This window comes from Arctopsyche grandis, chromosome 7, assembly GCF_051622035.1.
Source record: "Arctopsyche grandis isolate Sample6627 chromosome 7, ASM5162203v2, whole genome shotgun sequence".
Classification (NCBI taxonomy): domain Eukaryota; kingdom Metazoa; phylum Arthropoda; class Insecta; order Trichoptera; family Hydropsychidae; genus Arctopsyche; species Arctopsyche grandis.
The window spans coordinates 24,311,654-24,331,050 of record NC_135361.1 but is presented as its reverse complement, the minus strand read 5'-3'; the positions used below and the strand labels follow the sequence as shown (position 1 = coordinate 24,331,050).

General features: G+C 34.3%; 1 protein-coding gene across 1 annotated transcript in view; it reads left to right on the top strand.

Annotated features, from left to right (window-relative positions):
- The window catches only part of LOC143914119 (paired box protein Pax-6-like), a 105,340-nt gene extending 86,766 nt beyond the window's left edge, over nucleotides 1–18,574 (top strand). Inside the window, exons 10-14 of the mRNA XM_077434209.1 lie at nucleotides 12,276–12,443; nucleotides 14,270–14,352; nucleotides 16,712–16,944; nucleotides 17,021–17,286; nucleotides 17,812–18,574. Of these exons, the coding sequence (XP_077290335.1) occupies nucleotides 12,276–12,443; nucleotides 14,270–14,352; nucleotides 16,712–16,944; nucleotides 17,021–17,286; nucleotides 17,812–17,909 (848 nt within the window). The 3' untranslated portion in view covers nucleotides 17,910–18,574. The remainder of the gene's footprint in view (nucleotides 1–12,275; nucleotides 12,444–14,269; nucleotides 14,353–16,711; nucleotides 16,945–17,020; nucleotides 17,287–17,811) is intronic.
- Nucleotides 18,575–19,397: the final 823 nt, after the last annotated feature.

Sequence of the window (19,397 nt, the reverse complement as noted above, 5' to 3'; positions counted from 1 at the left end):
TCCATTTAATACAAAGCAATCAATCACTGGAATAGCCTTATTATTAAGCTGCCTACGATTATATATGTATATTATATGTACTAGTATATGTTAAACGTACATTCTAGTAAGCATACAAAATTTGCATTCGTTGCTTTCGTAGACAGATAAAAAAATCTGAAAAAAAAGGTGCAACGTTTGACCTTGGTCGTGTTTGAAGAGTTGTCCGCAATAGGTATAGCCTTACCGGTGCACAGATGTTTGCGAAACTGTGGCTCGCGCGGCTTCGTCGTTAGGGTCGCGTATAATCGGGCTGACACATCCATTACACGGGACGGTGGATCCACAACACCATCCCTTTCCCATGAAACCACCCCTTGGTCGCCCCCTTCCTATCGTCGCTCGTCGTCGGCGTCCCCGTCTCGGGTTTTCCGGAACCGGTTGCGGCCGAGTCCGGAACCGGTTACGGCCGGACGCCGCGATACCGCCGTCAAAACCGTCCATCCCCCTCTATCTCTCTCGCGAAAGTATACGAGTGTCTCATTTTGCGATATGAGTTTTCCCTTTTTTGTGTGAATGTGTGTTGGTCCTTTTCGAAGGGTTGATTCGAAACCTTTTTTTTTGATTATTTTGCGATTTTTCCGTAGTTCGACGGGGCGAGTATTTTTTTGATGAAATCTATTTTCAATTATTCTACACATGTACATACATATGTATATGTAGAAATTTCAATGAAGAAAAAATTATAATATATGAAATAAATTCTTCATATACATACATACATACATCAAATTAACCCTTTGAGTGCTGACGTATTTTCGTCAACATTTCGAAAATTTCGTCAACATTTCCAACTAGCATTTTTTTTAAATCCAATAGAAATCAGGTATAAAAATTGAGACTAATTGTAAAAATATATAATATATCTTGTAACAATATAAAATAAACAAAAGAAGTCTATTAATGAATGTATTTTTCCAAAACTAGTTCCATCTTCTTTATTTTTGTTAAATGTAATGCTCACAATCTAAAATACTCAGCAGCTAGGGATATCCATCGGGATATTCTGCAATGGTTATAAATTCAGAAATTGCGGTTTAAACCAGTCTTTATAAACACTGACACGGATTACACGACCGATGTTCAATGTAATTTTATTAAATGCTACCTGGAAAGGCTTAACGGGTAGTATTCTTGTTTACTTTGTACATGCTCAAAATACAACGTTTATCGGCGTTTTTCAGGCCCATGGACTTGTTGGCAAAACGCCGATCGGCGTTGGTTATCATTCAAAGGGTTAATCAACTACACAATAGCTACTGTCTTAGCCTGTACTATTGAATGGTAATCGAATGAAAAAATGAATCTAAATCTTTGGATCATATTTTGTCATGAATATGTACATGAAATAGCAATCGGGACAGAGGGTATTGCTATTGTTGATTTCGTGGAAAACCTTTTTTCTTACAAGTTTTACTGCTAACTTGTAAGAAAACACTGATGGAATGTTCTATTGTTATTTTCCGCTAGCCAAAGACAAAGTAAAAATGATGGAAGACAATTTTCTAATTACAATGCATTAGAAGTGTTTTATGTGTTTATGTATAGAAGTGTTTTATGGCCATGTATAATATTTTCCCATGATGCCATTATGCGTTGCCCCTGAGTGAGACTTGTGGTATTAAACTTGTACTTATATAAATTTATAGATTATCAATTTGAAATTCAAATAGTGGTGACATAGTGGGTAAGATAGTCTTGCCAATATGAAGAGGAACCGTTTCGACAGTGAAATCAGATAAATTGGCAAACTCTGATCGAAAATGATTGGATTTTCGTCACAAATATCCAAGTCTGACAAACAGTACTACAGAAATATGTATACATATGTATGTACAATCTATGAAATGGCATATAAAAATGATTCGATTCTAATGACTCTATAAACAGTATAAAATGATTAAAAGAAATTAAAAACTTGGTATTATATGAATCAATCAGGTTCTACTCAAAACAGGTAAAAAAATTGTCAGTTCCAAAAACACTATTTCTGTTTGACTTAATTCACAAATTGTTATCACTTCTTTTGATTCTATATGTCCAGAATCTCTGAAAAGCAAAATAAACGTATTACAGGCCCCCATTATTTTTAAATATTTTAAAAAAGAAAACATTATATTTAATGTTTTGCGAGAATTTTTTTGAAATTAATAAAAGTGGACTTCAAATGGATTCTAAATTAAAAACCAAACGAGTACATTTAGTGTATGTATATTTTTAATTTATCTACATAAGTAGAGGTATAATAAGCAGTCATAATAAATGACGTTCTGTAGTCTTGTATGTAAAGTTTGTGGATGATGGATGTGTGATTTATGGAGATATACAAAACAATATATTTATGCATGTTTGTATGCTATGGGCTGGGTAATTTGTTGATCAAAATAAAATATCATAGTAACTAATTATATATATTTTGTGAACTAAATATACATACATACATAAGTATATTTTCAAATCAAAATTAATTCTTAAAATTAAATTTGTTAAACGTAAAACATTGTATTTAATGTTTTGCGAGATATATTTCGAAATGAAGAAAAGTGGACTCATCTCACTTAAAATTATAACAGATCATAAATATATCAGCTCATATTCTGAAAAATAAAAATGAAATAAAATATGTTAATTAACTGCCGCTTCCTTTCAAAAATTGGCTAATCTATCGGAAAATTGGATTAAATTCGAGTATCTCAAATATATACCAATTGCATATACATACATACATACATACATATATATATATATGTAATAAATATGTTACATTCCAAATGAACATCTTGTTCGTTCAAGAACATGCTAGTTTATTCATACACGAAATGAAAAATGAAAAAGAACAAATTGACGAACGAACTAGTTTGTTCACGTACAAACTATTATTCATAAGCTTTAGTATTCTCAATATTTTATATGTATTCGTATGTTTTAAAAATCAGCGGAAATAGGAATTATTACAACATTATAATGCGGCTTCAACAGGATTTCCCCTTTTTCAAACACGCTCAAAATTTTTATAGATTGATATAAATTTTCATCCGACACCTGATTTGAATCTATTTGAGGATAGCTTTTGACTTTTAGCACTTGTCAAACTGAACCTATACTTCTTGAAAGAATAAACTAGTATGTTCATGAACAAAGCGGAGAGAACATTTGGACTGTTACACGAATTTTAAAAAGAACTATCAAAATTTGTTTACATTTATTATTCAACACGTTTGCCAAATGTTTGCGATCTGCGCTTCTGTACTGTCGCTTTCGAGCTCATCGTTCACTATTCAAAACCACTATCGACGTTTCCATATCCGTATATTCTCTTTGTTCCTGCGTTTTCTTTCGATTTTCGACATTTGCGAAAATGCAATATTCGATTCAAAGACGACACACACAACACCTACATATATGTATATGTAAATTCAACGTCATACCGAGCATAATATCCTCGAGTAATTTCAAAGCGTTCGTAAAATTTTGCACCCGTTAATTTTCGGATATCAAAATTACAAAAAAAAAAATAACGAACGCTTTTCCAGATAAGGATGGTTAGTACCGACCCCGTGCGTCCTTGCTCGTAAACTGCACGCGATAAGGACCGAACCGCATAAACTGCACACGTCGACGCCTAGATTACAACTTCCCGACTTTCAGCGATTACAACAAACACTGAAATTTATACACCAGGCGTCTCTACAATTTATTCATTCAAACTATTATAATATTGTACTTGTGTATTAAATAAAAACAGTGAATTTAAGTTGAAAATATTTACTTTCGAGGCTGTATTACTGTATAAGTAACGAAACAATATTCTTATTTATCCGTAAATGTGTAAATATGACTATAAGCCATATAGGAATTCAAATAAACAACTAATATGATTATAGTTTGAAATCGTTATATTTCAATTTAAATATGCAGATAATTTTTAACTCGAAACTAATATTTGGCATAATCAGAGTGACTTTAATCTGATTTCTACCAATCAGAGTCACGTTTAGTTTTAATTTTTTACTTTATCTATGTAGGTACTAACAATAGATGAAGTTTTGTGATCTTGCGAAAATTCAAACTTGAGATCGATCATGTTTTATTGATTTAGAAAAAATGTCTGAGTCTGTGTATTTTGAGGATTTTTTGAACACCGTTACTCCTGTCGAACTGAAAGACGTTAATTTTTTCCAAATTTTTAAGTTGACCGGAAATGGTACCTCTCCTTATAGGTGTCCTCTTTTTTTTCATGTTTTCATATATATTTTTTATTTTTATACCAGGAAGGCCTAACAGGTAAACCCCAATGCACTTTCCTAGCGAGTTACAAACATCGATAAACAAATATGTTTATACGGTATAATAGAGACATCCATGGACAAATTCAATAATACTAATATTTCAAGAAATACATACATTTTACAGTGAGTGGGTAGCATATTTATAATATTAGCAAATTCGAGATACTACAAACTCGAATTTGCGAGAGATGGGAAAGGTTTTTGCCAATTTGGAGGAACCGTTTCAATTAAATCAGATACATTTGCAAAGTCTAATAGGCAACGATTTACTTGGAGTCACATATAGATAGATTATATAATATAATCATACACCAAGATAGATTGTATAATATAATCATATACGAAGACAGATTATGATTGTGTTATATGTGTTGTTTGTGTATATATGTATATATATGTTTTGTTTTTGTTATGTCTAATTTCTTTAGTTATTATTTTGTTTCTTTTCTTTTTGTTATATTTTTGACCATTGTGGCGCATTAGCATCCTGTAATGATACGATGGTCCAAACTTTAAATAAAATTATATAATATAATCATAAACAAAGGGATTATCAGAGAAAATGACTATCAGAGCCTTTGGTTTTTCAATCATATTAAGCTACAATCTATTATATTATAATGGTTCCCATTGTAACTTATTCCTATAATAGATACGTATGTACATATGTATGTATATCAAAATTAAAATAATAGAACTAAAATTGAAATCGTGTGTGTATTTTAAAAAATAATGATGAAAAAACAATTCCTTCTGAAAGGCAAAAGATAACGGGAAGCCATTGACTAATATCTTTATTACGATTGTTTTAACGAAATACAATCGTATTATATTGAAAAAATCGATTTGTTTTAAATACTTCTGGCTATTTTCACATCATAATGCATATTCAAAAGCATGGCTTTCATATGTATATTTTAAAATGGCGTATGCAAAAGAACGAAACATCATCACTCTTGCATATTCGTCACATTCTCCGGTTCGATACAATGAAAACATTAGATACGGGGATACGGTCGGAAGGCGAATGGGGTTGGGGGTGGAATGAAAACGAGAGAAGGAGAGGTGGTGTTGATGCAAGGTGGGTGTCATGCTCTCTTTATCCTGGGGATGTCCCTCCTTGAGAGCCCCCGAGCCTCTCCACTTCCTCTGCATCCCCTTCGCGGCCTCACCACCCCCTTCCAGCCCCATCCCCTTCCTCACCACTCCAGTCCTTATCGTCACTTTCTGCCTGAACGCGTTCGTTATGCCCCCCTTCCCTCTATATCCCCCCGCCGCTCGCAGGGGGTCCCCAGCAGCCCCAGTGGGGCCCGCAGCCCCAGTATCGGGCCCCCTATCGAAACGGCACAGACGTAACGTCTGTATCCGCGCTGGGACGACGAAACGTTGAAAAAAATCATGCATTCAAATCATTTTCACGAAAGAGAAAAAAATGTATTTTTTTATATATGTATATGTACATATATATATATATATATACACATAGATATGCGGACACGTTAGGTGTATTGTAGTATTTCTCGGTGAACGCGCAATTTGTAACCTCTGCGAAGCTTGGCCGAACGGCAACCGCAAGATAAATGTTAATTTTGTGGTTTATATTATATTTATAATATTTTTTTAATGTCTTTTAAATGCGTTGAAAATCATCGCACTCTTCAATTTTTTTATGATTATTTGACGACATTTAATATTTATATTTATTATTATAAAATTTATTCCCAATGAAATATCATTGGGTTCATTATATAATAATAAAAATATTTCAAGAACAATATTTGCAAAAAAAATGAAAAATTGAAAGAAAATATATCACTAAATATATCACCGCCTATGAGTAGCTCGCACGCTTTACCGCCGAGCTAATTATAAATAAAGAAAAAAAAAAGTACTTAACCCTTTGAGTGCTAACGTCTTTTCTGTTGAGAGCCCGCCACGCTGAAAATTTCGCCAACATGTCCAACTAGAATTATTTAGAAATCCAATAGAAAGTAGTTATAAAAATTGTAGCTAATCTAAACAAATCCTAGATAACTACTGCCGAGGATTTCGAGTTTTGTAAAGGTGTGATTAGACTCTCTAATATATCTTGCAACAATATAAAATAAACAAAAGAAGTCTATTAAATGAATGTATTTTTTCCAAAACTAGTTCCATCTTCTTTATTATTGTTAAAGTGTAATGCTCACAATCTAAATGCCAAGCCACAATCTAAAATACTCAGCAGTAATTAAGGGATTTCCATCGGGAAATTCTGCTATGGTTATAAATTCAGAAATTCCGGTGTTAACCAGTCTTTATAAACATTGACACGGATTACACGACCCATGTTCAATGCATGCCCAAAATACAACGCCTATCGGCGTTTTTCAGACCCATGGACTTGTTGGCAAAACGCCGATCGTCGTTGGTCAGTATTTAAAGGGTTAAATCAACCGTTTTTATATAATACTATATCATAGTATGAGTATTTATAATAGGTATTGATTCGTTGTATTGAATATATAGCAGCGTGGCTCGGTCGTTAAGCTTCTGCTTAACACTGAGAGGCGCCGAGTTCGATCCCTTGAGCTGACCTCGATTGAAAAGAATTTTTCTGAGTATATCTGTAATGCTGCTGGTCAGACCAGGATTTGTGACTCCTGGTTGATCGTTTCCTATCAGAGTTTGCCAATTTTCTCTGATTTCATTGTTGAAACGATTCCCGATTAAAAATTGGCTAAAAATCCTTCCTACCCACTATGTCACCACTATTTGAGTATGATTAATGTAAATATTACAATAAAAATGTATGTACAATTCATAGATGTCTCGTTAATTGTCGAGTTTAAGTCAGTGTCTCGTAATTTAGCGACTTATGTATATAATAAAAAAATGCTGTATTGTTTGTAATTTGGCCAGGAAGGCGCATTGGGGTTTACCTGTAATGCCTTCCTGGTATGAAATAAAATAAAATAAAATAAATAATACTTGAAAACGAACTGTTAATTGGGAACTCCTACTTAATTACTTTGTTCGTGACCTCGAATATAATTCGCCATACTAAATTTCACTGTATATTGATTAATTTCAATTACTATATTTGATATATGATTATATTTTATTAAATTAATGTGTTGACTATAGTCGATACGAGAACATAAAAGTACGTTAAATAATTTATTTATTTATCTTTTTAATTATATCTTATGTCTTAATTTAATTATATCTTATGTCTTAACAAATACATACGTATTTCATAAATAAATTAATAATATCAGCAACTTACAAATTTCAAAAACTAACAAAAAAAGTAAAATTCTACCGACAGCTATACGCACGAACAATGTTGTATTTCTTGACCAAAATCCAATGCAAAACTGAAACGAAATGTAATTGGCCAGCGCGGGTTGAGTGCGATTGTGGTGAATGCGATAACATGTACATATGTACATACATACATACATACATATATGCAAAGTCTCTTTCGAAATTATATATTAGATTATATTTGATCATGAAAATGTGTCAATTTTGAGAATATTCATGCAAAGCGAATGCGTCAGTATCGAGCAGACACTTTGACATTTTTTATTCATTTAATTTTAATAGAAATTTGTGTCGGGAAAAAAAGGACCATAATGGTCTGTAACGTAATATTATCGCATGTCGTAGAACAACAGCGTACGGGAGACGTGTCTTTCCCGAATTTTTCTCACGTCGTATTGAATGTCTTCGCCGTTGCCCACCTGTCGTCCTGACGAAGGACACCTGATGAAGGAGACGACATCCTCACCCGTCAAAATTCCTAACATCGAACCACTGAAAACAAAAAAAAAACATATACATAGATATATAATATTGCATTACGATCGACACACCGTGCTGTAATTTCGAATCGAATTTATATAATAAAAATATTGTATACATCATATGTATAACGCGCCTATAATATATGCGAGTGTATTTGAGGTTTGTTATCTGGTATGATATCGAGAAGGCAGGAAGTGGGCTCGGTTATATTAACGCTGTCAGGAAAATTCAGGAAGTACACTTTGCTGGCGCGAATAAAGGGAGCCATCGTCTCCTGAAAAACGATATTTTCATCCCGACCGTGTCGAAATTATTAATATTTATTATTAAGTTACGCAACTGTTTCGTCTGCGGCGGAAGTGTCGACACGATCGAAATATGCATACCTTTGTGTTTCCCATTTTGATATTTTGTTGTATATTGAAAGTCGCCTTCGAGATCTCGGTCGACGGAAACGAAAACAGAAGATAGTGAATCTTTCGTCAGATTCTTCATTTTCCAATATTACTGATCGACCTGTATTTATGTATGTATGTAAGTTGTATAATACATTCAAGCTGTGGAATACCGGTGATACTTTTGTGTAATATGTAGATTTGTTTATTTAAGATTTATTTATTTTTACAAAGATATGTACATACATATGTATATACCAGGATGGCCTAACAGGAAATCCCTTCCTAGCCAATTAAAAACATTGCAGAATTTTTATTTGTTACATAAATCGCTGAATTTCGAGATACCGAAGAACATGACATTAATTATTAATTAATTAATTAATCCACTTTTATTTAGACTAAATTTTTACACATTGTACATAAATCAAATTCAGATATTGGTGTCATAGTGAGTAAGATAGTTTTTGCCAATTTGATGGAGGAACCGCTTCAACAATTAAATCAGATAAATTTGCAAACTCTGATAGGATACGATCGCAAATATACAAGTCTGATCAGCAGCATTAAAGATTAGCATGGTTCGAACCTAGTAACCTTCTGTTGTATAACATAAATGCAACCACCGAGTCATACTGCTGGCTAGTATGGCTCGATGTATTGATGTGTAATTTTGAACGTTTACTCAACCATCTTGAAATTTTTATTAATTTATTTTCGATAAAACGTTTTCAAAAGCTACACAGTGTATTTTATATTTTTATTTTTAGGCGCCATAACAAAAGTTGTCTCTAAGCGACACCTACATATGTATTTATATTATTTTATTTTCACATACATACGTATATGTACATACGTATACATATACCAGGAAGGAATCACAGGTAAAACCCCAATGCACCTTCCTGGCCAATTACAAACATCGATATACAATTTTTATAATAATTTTAACAAAGCATCATAAAGACATCTATGTGGTGTTAAAATATGATATGTTGTGATAACAAATGATATGTTGTGATAACATATGATATGTTTTGATAACATCTATATTGTGACTACAGGTCGATCGTTTCCTATTAGAGTTTCCCAATTTATCTGATTTTTATTGAAACGGTTTCAACAAATAAGCATCCTTGCCCATTTTCTCGCAATCCTCGAGCTTTCAGCAATCTCGAATTTCGCTGAATTGTATAAAATGCTTCCAATTTTACCATATAATGTCTCATTATGGATTTTAATTGATACATATTTACTGAATTTCGCTGAATTGATAAAAAAAATGCTGAAAATTACGAATTTGGCTATAGGTGGCTCTGTGGATGTTAATTGATATAGATTTACTTTATATAGTATTAATAATATTTGTATCAAATGTAAAATGTTGGTAAAAGTCGGAATTCTCGACAGGGCGGACCCTCTAGGCTCGGAAGCGAGGCTCGGTCGACCCGCTCCTTACTTTCATTGGTTGCTCTTTGCCAGTACTCTATTAAGTAAGAAAGTATTGCCGTGCGCTGAGTTAACTCGACTTTTACCTGATGAAACACTCCGATATATACTGCCTGGTTCGCATATAATTTCGGACGGTTGGGAAGCGTACGGAAATATTCCACATATTGCGAATGGAATATAAACGCATTCGTTTGTGGTTCAATACAAATTCATCTAAATATGAATCAAAACGGGCACGCGTTGTGCCAAATTGACACCTCATCTTTCTTTTCACACGCATCCACATATTTTCCACATTTTGCGTATGTATTTCATTTGGATCCACGAAATTATAACCACTTTTAACCAACCGTCCGAATTTATATGTGAACCACGCAGTATATGTCGGAGTATTTCATCAGGTAATAGTCGAGTTAATTCAGGGCACGGCAATACTAGAGTACTCGCAAAGAGCAACCAATGACAGGAAGGAGCGGGTCGACCGAACCTCGTTTCCAAGCCTAGAGGGTCCGCCCTGTCGAGAATTCCGACTTTTACCAAAATGTTTCTGGCCTGCAAGTCGCATTGGCGCTACCTGGTATAAATAAAAATAACTGCTATATTTTAATTTGGTTATTATTATACGGATAAAATTTAACGGAAATTTTAATCGATTCAGTAGAAATCTAATCTATTGAAGATTCATACAATCCATACACTCATTCCATTACCAATATAATTTATCATTGGTACGTGTTTATGAACGTCTGAGGCCGTCGCCTACTGGCCCCTTCAACTTGCACGGCTCTGCCCCTTTTTATTCGGATTCCTATTGAGAGAATTCAATGGACGCCAGCTAGAGTCGGAATGAAATATTCTCCAAGAACGTTTTAAAGTGGAAAAGCGCGCGAAAATTCCGCAATAAAAATAGTTTATAGTCGGCGGTGTAGGGCGGCCGCCGTTAACTTCCGCCGGCGGATTTATGGGCGGATTATCGGGGCAGCCCCGCCCAAACCAACCACCCACCCACCCACCCACCCAACCACCCACTCGCCACCCACCCATACACACCTATATGTACGTCGCCTTGTGTCGGTTTCCTACAACGTTGCTGGCAGGAAAATGTGGAAAAACCTATAACAGCGTACAATAGTTTGTGTTGTATTACCTCGTGGAAGCATAGTATGGGTATTGCCTTCTTGAGGAACCATTTTGAATTGATCCTGTTCCTAATAGAACGGTCTCCATTTCGTTTTGTTTTTGCAACCACAGCGTTGTGAACTAGTAGAGCTATTGCAAAGCAGTAGTGAGGTCGTGGTTTCAAGTCCCGGCCAAATACACTGCTGGTGAACTCTTATGGTTATTGAAAAAACACAAATCGACCAGCAATATGGCTCGCTGTTTGCGTTTATGTTTAGCACCGAGAGGCTACTGGGTTCGATCCCGTGCTAATCTTTAATCCAAGTCGATCCTTTCCTATCAGAGTTTGCCAATTTATCTGATTTCATTGTAGAAAAACCAGAGAAATGTTATAATAATAGAAGTGGCTTTAGGCGTTATATTGTTGTCAAGTGACGATTGTCCACAGACATTCCTAAATAATTTTAGCATCAGTCGTATTTGATGTTTGGTGCTCGACGTGTGTCCGATATAAACTTCTCTGTTTATATTACTCGCAATATGGACAAGCATCGTTGAAAATTGCACAATGCATTCAAAAACATACAATAAACAACATGGGATACATTTTTATAAGTAAATTGATCTGATTGTATTCCGTGAGTTGTAGCGTAGTTGTGGAGACGTGCCGCGTAATATTGACACAATTTATTTATTCGTAAGGCCCGTAATGGCCCTTCTATTATTATAACATTTCTCTGGTTGAAACGGTTCCTCTATCAAACACCATCATATCCGCTATGTCACCAATATCTGAATTAAATGTATGTAAACTATATAAATATTAAATCCATAGATGTCTCTATGGATTAATTCGTTCATTGATTCATCGACTTGCGCGAGATCGCTTTTTGCGGAATAATCCGTTTACCCATTTATATATCGATATACAATATCTGTGTACCAAACCATCTTTATATAGAACTGCATGCGCTCGAACTTTTCTTTCGGACAAAGTAGCATTTTTCATTTATAAACGGCATTCATTCTCTCGAATGCACTCATGTATATTTTACCTACTTTAATTATACCTCTTAGTAGAGTAGATTATGCTTAGTTGGGACACACAACAGAAAGAGTATAATTACTCAAACTAGGCAATTACTCCAAAATATATATGTATCTAATTAAAACTTCGATATTGTTTCAGCGAGTGATCTGGACGGTCTGAATTCGGACGAAACCGGTTCTGGCGACAATAGTAATGCCGGTTCCAGCGCTGGAGCTGAAGACGACCAGGCCCGTCTCAGGCTGAAGAGGAAGCTGCAACGCAACAGGACCTCGTTCACCAACGACCAGATCGATAGCCTCGAGAGAGGTGAGTACAGGACCATTTGTCTGACGAAAGACCGCATGACCCAGAAAAGTTCCGAACCGGTCGCGGTTGGTTCCGAACCGGGCGGCGCGCGGTTACTCCAATTTAACGCATCATCAGGCGCTCTATGAACCATTCAGCCGCGCCGAATAACCCAACTTCTGAAGACGATCGCTATTACGCTAAACCGATTGCAAGCCGTGCAAAAAATAAAAACGAAATGCCAAAATTACACTAAATAGTCCAGGGCTGTGGGGTCGTCAAAAAAACATGACTTTGACTCCAGCATTTTCCCATAATCCGATTCCAACTATATAAATATGTATGTAGTACTAATCAAATCAAAAGTTCTATTGACAAAACTTCTATTGATAACTAGCTTACCTCGATTAAATAAACGAATTTTTGTTATTAATCCACAAGAAAAGTCGAAATATGATTTTTCTAAGTGGAATTTTATTTAATTCTCATATAAAGATAATTTAATATATTATCCCTATTAATTCAATTCAGATTCGTGTAAATACTAGTACGAGCTTTTCGCTCACAATTTTACCGATTTAAAGTTCAGCACACTTCCAATTAACCCTTTTAAACGAAAACAAAAAATAGTGTGGTCAGAACATTATCCCAATAAACATGTTTCAATAGAAAAAACTCAATATAAAATAGTATTAACGGTAAGAAAAAATCCCAAGTGAAAATACGCACTTTTGACTTTTGATTTCAACTGTACGACTACTTAGAGAGATTTGAAAGCTGAAAATTACTAAAAATGAAAGATAAAATACCCGACTATAGATTTCATTATTCATTTTGAACAGGAAATTGACATATTTTGAGACATCGACCTAACAACATCAAGATATAGAAAAATCGCGCGATTTAAAAAACACATATATTTCCGAATCTTGAGCCAATCAACATTTTTTATTACCAGATTCGTGTTTATTGGGAATAGATCTATAAGAAAATTCATATCTCGTCTCAGAACCATTTTTCGTGTCGAACAGTGTTATTACCTTTTAATTAATCTTTTTTTTCATTCAATATTTAGCATTCCTTTTTTATGAATGCATACTTACATGAACTTATAAAATGTTCGTATTTAGTGCAACAGTTTTTGATAGTATCACGCCTCTCCTTAATTAAGCCAAAAATTTGACATGCAAAAAGACAATGATAGAAACTTTGCATGTGTATTAGATGAATCGCTTTTAGTTTGTGATTTAATATTCAAATACATATTTTATTTTATTTTACATAAATATACATATACCAAGAAGACCCAACAGGTAGACCTCAATACGCCTTCCTAGACAATTAATTACAAACATTGCAACATTTTTATTACACAAATCGCTGTATTTCGAGGGCTGAAGGACACGAAATTGACAATTAATTAACTAATTAATTAATCCATAGAGACATCTATGGATTTAGAGTTGTATAAACATTTTAACATATTGTACATAAATTAAATTCAGATATTTGTGATATAGCGGGTAGGATGATTTTTCCCAATTTGATGCAAGAACCGGTTCAACAATGAAATCTGATAAATTGGAAAACTCTAATAAGAAACAATTGACTTGGAGTCACAAATATCCAAGTCTGACTAGCAGTATTAAAGATTAGCACGGGATTGGACCCGGCAACCTCTCGGTGCTAAACATAAACGCAACCACTGAGCCATACTGCTGGCTAAATATATATTATATAAATAAAGTAAAAAAATAATTGTGACTTCAGCCAAAAAGCCACAGATCTGGAGCCCTACTTAATAGATAATTTTACCATTTTGTACTTACTTTTCTTTTATTTTTCAGAGTTTGAGAGAACGCACTATCCGGATGTTTTCGCACGTGAGAGGCTTGCGGCTAAAATCGGTCTTCCTGAAGCCAGAATTCAGGTAAATTAAAAATCATTTTACAAGTATTTAATTTGAATTCATACTAATATAATGTTTTCAGTAAAGGAAAGATTCTTTATTGGATGAATATCATTGATGATCTTCCAGTCTTGGAAAAGCTTCTTTGATTTTCTTAGCATTTTATTAGAAAGTTGTAGATAAATAGATTTCTTATCTAAAAAAAAATTTCATATATGAAGCAATAAGGCTAACCATATAAAATTACAATTGAAGGTTAAATTTTAATTAAAAATGAAATAAACAATTATTGCATCTTATCTATTGTTTCAATGAAAACTTTTATGCGCTTCGATTTTTGTTTTTTATGACTTTTAATTCTTACCAAATTTATTCAGTGCTTCTGATAATTAAATATATGTACATATGTATATATAATTTTTATATCTCAGAATGGGGCTCGTGGATATTTTTTTTCTTAATGCGATCCTCGGGCTATAGCCCTGATTCAATTCATTCGTCCCATTAAATCTTTAAATATTCTTCTCAGAGTATTTTCAGTGACAAAAATAAAACTCATACACATCTGATTAAATAGGTTCAAAAATAATACATCGACACTTTCAACACTTTCCCACACGATAAAAAAGAAACGTGATCCCTTTTGTAATTTTAGTTCAGACGGAATAGATTGTATTATAAAGGACAATCCACTCATACATTCTAATTCTTCTTCCATAAAAGATAAACGTGAGGGAGTAGGAGGGGTGGGGGGGGTGACAGAATCGGAGGACGAAAGGGGGGGACGGTTGTAGTTGAAGCACCCAATCAAAGAGATGAAACAAAACGTTGGGTTTTCTTTGAACCGTGACGTTGACCCGCTTCAAAGTGTACATGGAATCAAGCGAAACGAAGAAGAGTCTAAATTTAGTAGGTGGCGCTTTGGGCTTTTTAGTTCACTTGGTCGACTGCGAGCCACTGTGTGGTCGACCACAGACCGCCAGACGGACGCGCCGACGTTTGGCCCCTTCTTCAGGTGTGTCCGCTTCATTTAGCGGCTAATCGCTCATATCTAAACGCTACTCCCCCGTGTGTCAGTCAAAGGGTTAACGCGACAAAAGAACGCGCGTTTATATATACGTTTGAATGTGGATTCGAATGTCCGAAAGCGCACACCAGTTGCGGTATTGCCTAGCTTTGATGATACGCCTATATGCGAGGTGTAATCAGAATGTTCTACGAATGTATGAACTAGGCTAGTGACCAGACGTCCTGGATTGGATGGGATAGTCACGGATTAGAGTCGTGTGTCCCGCATTTTTCCTCCGACTGTTATTCAACTCATTCTGGAGTCCCGCAAGGATCAAACATTGGGCCTTGAAAAGACACATCACGTGCGATATGATAATCAATGTTTATTTATTATGTATTAATGTAACTAATATTCTATTGGCCAAGCACGATAGAAGTGCTAACTTTTAAATTTTGTATAGGATTTTTCAACATGTTTTCATACTTAATTAGTGTTATGCAACAGGTTTTTTCCAGACATTTCCTTACCTCTCTTTGCAGATACGAATAAGCAACTTACGAATACCGAATACGTATCGAAAAATCAGAGGTCAAGCGGAAATTATCTAACTTTCTAAAACAACTGATACTCGCTAGGCTTTTCACATCCGATCTAGACTTACTTTCCTCTCTAAAAATGTTGAAATTTAATTTCATGGAAGATCAATGGCTTTATATTGAATTCTAGTGAGGATATAAAATATGTAATTAAAGGAAAAAAAACGACGTGAATTTTTTTCATTTTTCAATGACGAAATTTCTCTTTGACATCTTATCTAATCGATGAATACGTAGACTCTTCATTTTAAATTTTGAATTAATGACATTCTCCTTAAAACAATTACCGTAGAACTGATTATGAATCATATACAGTGATGTTTATCTAATTCAAACACGTCATAATTAAAACATTGCCCCAAATTAACTGACTGACCCAATTATGTGAAGAAAATTTCGTTTAAAGTTACTGATAAATGGTTCAATTAACTGGAATGAATTTATTATAACGATCGAAGTTATCTACTGGATCGTGAGATAAGCCCAATCAAATTAACTTTATTTTTTGATGATAATTGAGTAAGTTATCCAATCTGGTATTACATGTGCTACTGCTCATCTTGTCCATAAAACTATATTGATAAGTATAATGTTACAATCATTACGTCATGATCCTAATATGTACGTCAGTTCAGTTTGTGAATCAGAACGTGCTGCACGTAAAAAATGTGTATACTATTTGTAATTAAAACATTTGCTTTATTCTGGTATTCATATAAATAATCCTTAACTTGGCGAAGTCGTACTAATATTTACCCTCTGCTTCTTTCAGGTATGGTTTTCAAATCGTCGCGCAAAATGGCGAAGGGAAGAAAAGATGAGAGGGCAAAGAAGATCAGCCGGACAAAGCGGTGGAACACCAGGATCCGGAAACGACAACGGAGCACCACCAGCTCCACCGAGAGCCACTCTTGCACCGCCACCTTACCACCCTCATCCACATCATCATCATCATCCGCACATGTACGCGCCACCACCACCTCTCCCCATCGCAGACACCTACAGGTATTATCAACACTGTCTGTCCGTTTGTCTATCATATTGTTATGTTATTTGCAATTAAAAATAGTCTATATTGCAGCGAGCTGGAGTCGGCGTTCTTGAGGGGTCCGATGTCGACGATGGGCGGCTTAGGGGGCGAAGGCTGTGGCCGAGAGCCTTCGCCACCCCTGGATGGTGGATATGGAGGCGGAGGGATTCCAGGAGGTGCTCCAGGACCTGGAGGATCAGCTTACTGTCCGCCACCTCCGCCTCCGTACGATACTCACCTAGCTTGCAGTCCGATCCATCAAGGATATCACATGAATGGACATCATCAATTCGCCACTAATGGTGCATCGTCAGCTGGTAAGATTGATTATAGTACATGGTGTTATATAACTGACTGATGCATTTCAACTAATAACAACTAACGTCATCAAACTAATTCCTATTACGCCTTTATGCGTTGTTTATTTTTTACGTAGCTATATGTTTATATACAGTGTGGTTTTTTATATAGAGTAGTGATGTATGGTTGTTCTTGTGCAATATTGCTGGACAACCGTCTCGTTCTCCGACGAAAGGGTCTCTCAGACTGTATTCGTTGGGGGGGATGGTGGTCTCATGTTGAGGGCTTTAAGGGTCAAATTCTTTGAACTTTAAAGCGTGATTTAAGTCATCAAACTTTCCTTGCTTGACATTTTGTCACAATTCTTTACCCAAGACTTAACAGTGAACATTTCATTATAACTTTCATACAACTTCACCTCTTTCCTCCGTTCAGAAATACACTGAAATGTATCAGTTAACTTCGTACCACCTTTTATAATATACAACAGAAAGATAGTGTCCCAGTTTAAAAATGTACTCTAAACCGATGTTGTTCTGTAGAATTTACAGGTTTAATATCACCCGGAGTGTCGGTGCCGATTGCCGTACCTGGTCAGGGTCCAGATATGACCCAACAATACTGGTCGAGGCTCCAGTGACCCTGGTGGCAGTAAGCGAAAATTTATCAAGAGAATATTTTCGTGATGCACATTTGAACAGAAATGAAATTTAAAAAAAGTGTACAATTAATTGTTCTGGCACAATAACTTTGAACCGTTTGTTCTGAATAAAATTGAGGGCTAAATTTGTACTATTATTCAACTACAAAGATTCAAAAAAGTTTAGATATAAAGATTCTAAGGAATCAGTGTCATAAAAAATGAAATAAATGCATAAAAAGATATTCAGTATCACATTTTCTACTATTGATTACCGTTATATCTTGAAACATCACTCAAAAAATTATAAAAAAACAAGATGTACTTTATTTTGGATTTGAAAATATAAAGCTTCGTGTAGTATGCTTAAAGAACATATCATTGCAAATCATTCGAACTTAAACAAAGTTCCCCCCAATTTTATTCACAAAACAATCCGGCTATTAAAAATGTATACAGAAACATTTGACTGATTGTCATATTTGTTGCAAAGCAAAAATGAATTGTATGACGATCGAAAAATCAATGTAAGGGTTTTTGATGAATTTAGTGTTTTAAGGCAAATTTGTAAAATTGATTATCTTCGTACATTAATAAAAATTATCACTATATTGTAAGAAAAACGGTAGTTAGTATACAAGATCAAATTAAATTTTCAATCCTATAACAAAATAAATTAATAATAAAAAAAAAGTTTATCACTTACAGACTTTTTTGAATATACCTACATATTAAAATATGTCTCCGTAAATTATGTATTTACAATATATGTAAATCTTATTTGTAAATATCAGTTCGACGGTTGTGTACTTTTGAAATATGTGAATGCTGTGCACTCGTTTTAATTATTGTAAGTATTTTGTATGAATATATTTTCCATGTGAACTTTAGTGAAATTGAATCATTGAAATGCATCGTATACTATATAATATTATAATTGACAAAAGATCATATTTTTTAATAGTGAGCAGTGAAAGTTATGTATATTATATTTCAGTATTAAATATAACGCACTATGATTTCACGTCTCGAAACATACAAATCAAGTGTAAAGTGTTAATTTAAATTATAAATCTATACATCTGTACTTAGCGAATGTATTTTGATGAAATTATTCTAATTATTTGTAATATTAAAAAATAAAACCACCTCTCTAGGTCAGTAAATATAAGTCGAGATTAAATTTTACAATATTGACATAGCAATAATCGATTTTCGTTAATTTCAATATACATATATGTGATATTACATCAACAATGAGACAAATTTAACACCATTCCTTTTATATACAATTAAACAGCAGATTGTTTAGGTGATGTCGCTCAATTCCGTCACCGTCATGATTTTTCACATGTCGTACTACCTATAGATTCACTTATGCACGCAATTGAACTTTTGCTATGCCAATATAAAACATATCAAAAAAATACTATTAAGTGAATGTAAAGTACTAATAATTTAATTATAAGTTGTAAGCAACGCCTCATT